This window comes from Netta rufina (assembly GCF_964035555.1).
Source record: "Netta rufina genome assembly, chromosome: 2".
NCBI lineage: Eukaryota > Metazoa > Chordata > Aves > Anseriformes > Anatidae > Netta > Netta rufina.
Window position 1 is genome coordinate 136,515,740 of NC_140124.1, and position 6,411 is coordinate 136,522,150.

General features: G+C 60.6%; 1 protein-coding gene across 4 annotated transcripts; it reads left to right on the forward strand.

Annotated features, from left to right (window-relative positions):
- Window positions 1–482: 482 nt before the first annotated feature.
- On the forward strand, window positions 483–5,708 carry OSR2 (odd-skipped related transciption factor 2). 4 transcript variants are annotated; one of them, XM_084282937.1, is made up of 4 exons: window positions 483–765; window positions 3,251–3,963; window positions 4,471–4,570; window positions 5,038–5,708. In XM_084282937.1, exons 2-4 carry the CDS (start codon window positions 3,308–3,310, stop codon window positions 5,218–5,220), a joined length of 939 nt encoding a protein of 312 aa, XP_084139063.1. In that variant the 5' UTR covers window positions 483–765; window positions 3,251–3,307; the 3' UTR covers window positions 5,221–5,708. The 4 variants fall into 4 exon arrangements, with proteins under 4 accessions (XP_084139063.1, XP_084139066.1, XP_084139064.1 ...); XM_084282940.1 differs by having other exon boundaries at window positions 5,120–5,708; XM_084282938.1 differs by having other exon boundaries at window positions 483–761.
- Window positions 5,709–6,411: the final 703 nt, after the last annotated feature.

Genomic DNA, 6,411 nt, shown 5'->3' on the forward strand with positions numbered 1-6,411 from the left:
CCCTTTGGACGTGAGCGCTACCTGCGCCTCCCTGTCCTGCCGGGCCCCCTCTCTGCTCTGGGGGAGTTTGGGATTTTATTTTTTTTTTAGGTTTATTTCACACCCGGTGCTGAATAGGGCACAGGGTTGCGGGGAGCCCAACGGGGCCGGCAGCGGGGTGCGCGCCCCCGAACCTCCCCCGGCTGCGGCGCTGCGAGGAGAAGGGGAGGGGGGGGGGACACGAGTCACCTTAGGTAACGCCGTGCTGGGAGGGGGGGGACAAGGAAAAGGGGGGCCGATCCTGCCCCTTTAAAGCCCAGTTGCTACCCAAACACGAGTAAACAGCGGGGCCGGCGCGGCGGGGCGGGCCGGGGGCGGGCCGGGGCGGGTGCGCGGCCCCGAGCGCGGGGCTGTGCGCGCCGCGGGGTGGGCCGGCGGCTGGGCGGGCGGGCGGGGACAGCGGCTCCTCGCCACCACTCACCGCTGAAATGTGATGGACCGGGCAGGGGGCGGCTCACACTCGCGCCGAGCCTCGCCGGGCTCGAAGGCAGGAGGCGGCTTTACAGCGGGACACGCGCGGACCCCCCCCTCTCACCACCACCACCACCGCCGCCGCCCCGCGACCCCCAGCTGCAGCCCCCCAGGTCCCCACCATGCCGGCCGCCGCCGGGTCCCGGCCCCGCTGAGCTTCTCCCCACCCCTCCAAGCTGTGGATGTAATGGCTCCGTGAAGGTGCCGCCTCGCTTTTGCCCCGGGAGGCCCGGCAGGAGCAGCCCGCTGCGGTAGGTAAGCGCTGCACGGTGCCGTCGGTGGGAGGGGAGGGGAGAGGAGAGGAGAGGAGGGGGGCGGCTCGGCCGTGGGGTCCCCGAGTGCCACGCTTTGGGCACCCCCTTTTTCCCTCTCGCACCCCACCCCGTTAAGCTCGGTGGTGGTGTTCACGCCAAAATCCTACCGAGGAGAGTTATTTTTATATATTTATTTTTTTATTAATATTTTTTTTTCCCCGGGGTCTCACTGGAGAAGCCCCGTGGAAATAGCCGGGGGTGGCCGCGGGGGGCTGGAGGTGATCCCGGGGAGCTCCGGGGCCGTTCCCCGGCCCTAAATCGGAGCAGGAGGAAGGGGAACGGCGGCTCGGGTAGGGTCGGGGGCAGGCAGGTAGCGAGGGGCTCGCCGCGGAGACAGCAGGCGTCGTTCAACGAAGCGCCCTGGATGGGAAGGGAAAAGGAAGTGCCAAGGTTTAAGTAACATCCGTTTTTGGTTGACTTTCCCCCCTTCACCTTGGTGGAAAGTGGCCTTACAAGCCGGCACGGGGACGCTCGGCGGTGGGATTTTTTTTTTCGATAGGTTTTCATGGGGCTCCCCCCCCCCCCCCGCCCCGAGAAAGAGCAGCGCCAGGGGTAGCGCGGCTGGGACAAGGGGGGCGCGTGGAAAAATTGGGGTTAAAAATGGGGGGTTTCGGCGCTGGGCGCGCTCCTTTCGCCGAGATTTGCGGGGTCCCTTGGCGGTGCCAAACGAGCCCCGGAGCTCGCCGAGGCCGGGAGGGTTTTTCCCCTCTCCGCGGTGTTCCCTGGTGGAGTGGGAGCAAGGAGCCGCCGCTGCGAGGTCTTTAAAAATAAGGGATTTTCGCGCGACCACCTCCCCGAAGAAAAAAAATATATATTTATATAAAAAGATAAGAAATAAAAACGTCGCCGTGTGCGCGGGGTCACCGCCATAACGCTGCGGGAGCAAACGGGGGGAGCCGGGCAGCGGCGAGCCGCGGCCCGAAGAAAACGAAAATGGGAGCGGGGAGCGCTCGGGGATGCCCCCCGAGAGGTTTCTCCGCGTTTCTTCTCCGCGGGGCCAGCCCGGAGCGCTGCAGGGGCTGGGGGCGAAGGGGTTTCGAAACCCATCCGAGGGGCCGAGGCTGCGGGGAGCCGGCGGGGCAGCCCCAGCCCTGCGGCGGCCTGGAGGGCTCCGTGCGGGGCCAGCTCGGCGGCCTCGACCTTCCCTTTTACTCCTTATTTTCTAATTGCTGTTTTTTTTTATGAACGCGGTGACCTATATAATTTTTTTTTTTATTTTTTAAGGATAAGGCTGTTTTTTTATTATTATTATTATGATTTATATATATATTTTTAATATTTTCTATTTTTGGAAAGCACGCCTTGCCCGCCCCTGCTCATAAACCCCAAGAGGAGCTGGCTCAACCGCGGCCCTCCCAAAATCCCAGTGCGGGCCAGGAGCCCCTTTCCCCTGCTTGGGCTCCCGGTACCGAAGCAGGGCGGTGGGACCGGAGCTTTCCCCCGGCCTGGAGGGAGCTGAGCGGCTCCGGGGGTCCCGCTGCAGGCCGCTCCCCGACGGTTTCGAGCTGCAGGGGACGAGCGAAAGCCACCGACGGCCGGGGAGGCCTCGGGGCCGGCCGCAGCCGGGGTGGCTCGGCTGGGCTGTGTGGGGCCATCTGGAAGGGATCTGAGCGCAAAGTGGATTTATTTAGGACCGGCAGCTCGGGGAAGAGGGGGGGAGGTGTGTGTAGGGGGGGGGGGGGGCGGGGGTAAGGAGGTGTGCGTGTGGGGGGCAGGAGGCACTCCGCTCTCCCTCGATTATCTTGATAAATGGGTTGGTGTTGAAGGAAGAAAAATAAGCAGCCGAGCGGGGATTTAAAAAAAAATAAAAAATAAAAATAAAAAGCCGCCCCCCACCATCCCGGGCCCTGCCTGGGCTCCGCGCTCGCACCCTGCGCCTTCCCGGGGGGGTCCCGGCCAAGGAGGGCTCGGGGTCGGGGCCTCCGCGCCCCGGGGGCTGCGGGAGGCCGAGCCGAGGCTGGCAGCGAGGCCGGAGGCCGGCTCGGGGCAAGGGGGGGACAAGGGGGAGACCCCGGGGAGACCCCGAGGTGGCCGCGCTGGGACCGCGGGGACCCCGCGGAGCGGCCCCGGCTGCGCGTCCTGGGCGCGTTTCTCCGCGGTTTGTCTGATGGGAGCCAGGCTTTTCTTTTTATTTTTTTTTTCAATTTTTTTTTTTTTAAATAATATTTTAAGTTTCGGTTGAAGGAGTGCTTCTGGGAGGGCTATTTTGATCCATGTTGTTATTATTTTTTTTTTTTTTTCACGCTTTCGTTTCTGCGGGCGCAGCCATCGCGCCGGTGGCGGCCGCCGGCGGGACGGGGAGCGGGGGCAGGAACACGGCAGCGGCCCCGGCTGCTCGCCTCGGCCCCGAGGGGGGGAAAAAAAAACCCACGGCGCTTTCAGTAAAAGTCTCTCTCCCCTCCTTTTCCCCTTTGCTTTCTCCCTAGGATTTCGTCCCCGTCTCCAAAGGCCAGCAGAGGCACCAGCTCCGCCGCCCCGGGAAGATGGGAAGCAAGGCACTGCCGGCCCCCATCCCGCTGCACCCATCCCTGCAACTCACCAACTACTCCTTCCTCCAGGCTGTGAACACCTTCCCTGCAGCTGTGGACCAGCTGCAAGGTCTGTACGGACTCAGCGCCGTGCAAACCATGCACATGAACCACTGGACATTGGGTTACCCCAATGTGCACGAAATCACCCGCTCCACCATCACGGAGATGGCGGCCGCCCAGGGCCTGGTGGACTCCCGCTTCCCTTTCCCCGCTCTCCCCTTCGCCACGCACCTCTTCCACCCCAAGCAAGGGGCCATCGCCCACGTCCTCCCGGCCTTGCACAAGGACAGGCCCCGCTTTGACTTTGCCAACCTGGCCGTGGCCGCCACGCAGGAGGATCCCCCGAAAGTGGGCGAGCTGGCCAAGCTGAGCCCCGGACTGGCGTCCCCCCTGTCGGGGATCAGCAAGCTGTCCCCGGACAGAAAGCCTTCCCGGGGCCGCCTGCCCTCCAAGACGAAAAAGGAATTCATCTGCAAGTTCTGCGGCAGGCACTTCACCAAGTCCTACAACCTCCTCATCCACGAGCGGACCCACACGGACGAGCGGCCCTACACCTGCGACATCTGCCACAAGGCTTTCCGGAGGCAGGACCACCTGCGGGACCACCGGTGAGGGGCAGGGGCAGAGGGGGAGGGTGGGCTTCGTTGAGCCGAGCTGAGAGGGAAAGCAGCAGGGACCCCCCCCACAAAAAAAAAAAAAAAAAAAAAAAAAACAAATCACCCAAAAGCTGAGCCCTGCGGGGTCCCGCGCTCTGCTCCGAGGGGGGTGGCTGGGGTGAAGGCGTCGAGGGGGCTGCTCGGAGACCCCTTTGCGAAGCGGGGTCCTGCTGGGGGTGGGGGGGCGAGGCGGGGACCCCCCCGGCTTTGCCGCCGGGCAGAGGGACGGGGCTGGGGCTGCGCTGCCGCCGGCGGAGCTCCCCCGGCCGTGCCCCGCGGAGCGGCTGCGGATCGCCGGCAACGCTGTGAGCCGATGGGGTTCGCCGTAAAAAAAAAAATAAAATAAAATAAAATAAAATAAAAAAGAGGGGAGAGGGGTTTGGGGGAGGGAGCCGCGTTGCCTGTCCCCCCCGCGGTCCCGGCAGCGCCGCTCACCCCCGCGGTTGCCTCCCTTTGCAGGTACATCCATTCCAAAGAGAAACCCTTCAAGTGCCAGGAGTGCGGGAAGGGCTTCTGCCAGTCCAGGACCCTGGCGGTCCACAAAACCCTCCACATGCAGGTGAGCCCGGCGCTGCCCTCCCTTTTTCCTCCGCTCGTGTGCCGCCGGCACGGCTCGGCACGGCTCGGGGCTGCCACGGGGACGGGGCTGCGGCAACCGGGGCGGCGAGAGCCGGGGCTTCAACTCCGCGGCCGCTCCGGGCTGGTTGGAGGCGGTGGGGAACGAGCTTCGCTTTTGTTTTTATCCTCGCAGCCCTTTTGGGGCTTTTTTCGTTGACGGCGGGGGCTGCGCGGGGGCTGCGCGGGGCCGGGGCTGCGTTTGGGGGGCGCGGGGGGCGCCGGAGCCCCCGAGGCGCGGGGCAGGACTCGGCCGATGTCGCCGTGTGTCCCCCCCCCGTCCTACCTCGGGCGGCCGTGCCGCTTTTCCCGACTTTTTCAAGCGTTTTTGCTAACGAAAAGCGCAGGCGATACGCGAAAGGCAGGTAGTTTGTGAAGGATTAATCCTTTGCTTGCTTCAAATCTGAACAGGAATCTCCACACAAATGCCCCACATGTGGAAGAACCTTTAATCAGAGAAGTAACCTGAAAACTCACCTTCTTACCCATACAGACATCAAGCCCTACAACTGTGAGCAGTGCGGCAAAGTGTTCAGGCGAAACTGTGATCTACGGCGGCACAGCCTAACTCACACCCCCCGGCAGGACTTCTAGAGCAGCCCGGGACCCCGCACCCGCGCCCGCAGCTCCGAGTTGCTCATTTTACTCAAGGACTGTATGGCAGAAAGTCACAGGCGTGCACCCTCTCACACACACACACACACACAACGCAGGGCAGGCTCAGGGGCCAATCTTTCCTAGCACGCGTCTGCAAAACTCGTTTAAGAGAGCGTGGACTGCAGGATCGGGCCCCTCTCCAAGCCACACCGAGGCGTAAAGCTACTCCTTGTAGATACTCGCGGCTCATTTTAGAGCTCTGTACAGAAATGTGGTTTTCGTTGTTTGTTCGTTTCGTGTTGTCATGTCAGATGCACGGCGATAACAAATCCGGGAGTCAAAGTATCTCTTAAAAAAAAAAAATTAAAAAAAAAAAAAAGTGTATTTCAAAATAAATCCTTTTTTTTTTCCAAATACCTCCTGCCTGGTTGTATTATTCTCTGAAAGTTTGGGCTTTTTTTTCCTGCTGTGTCGATGCAATGGTAAAGCATATTGAATAAATTTCCTAGTCGGGTAATTGTACTGTCACAACAATTTTGGTGATCGCTTTTGTTTGGCCTGTTTCACTGTTGCTTTTGTGTTATCTATTGTTAAGTAAAATGAAAGTGCCGTATTTGAGAGTTTATAGCTCTATTACTTAATACTACGAATGTCTAAATATTAACTTCTGTACTTTTATTATTTTCCCGAACGAAATACTTTTTTTTTTTTTTTTTTTTTCTAAAAAGAAGAGAAAGAAAGAAATACTCGCAAATAAACAAGATCTTAGGAAATAATGTATAGAGCCCTTCTTACGCCAAAGCGGCTTATTAGTAACTTATTTGCAATCAGCCCATGTATTGTAAAAGTCATCCCTTTCGTGGAGATTGCAGGAGATAGTCCCCTGCCATTTAGACTTTGGCCACGGGCAATTCACCCGCGTAGACAGGGACTTTATCCCGCAGAAGACGATTCCTTCCCCACCACTCGGCGAGCAAACAGCGAGCCCCGAGCACCACCCCGGGACCCCGCGGACCCCTCCAGGGCCGGGGGCGCTGGCAGCTCCCCCTTATGCCCCCCCCCATATCCTTCACCTCATTCCCACTGCCAAGCATGGGGTGGGTGGGAGGAAAGGGACCCCCGTGCTGGCTGCTCACCCCCTCAGGAGACCCTCACACCCCCCCATTCCCTCCTTCCCTTCCCTGGGGG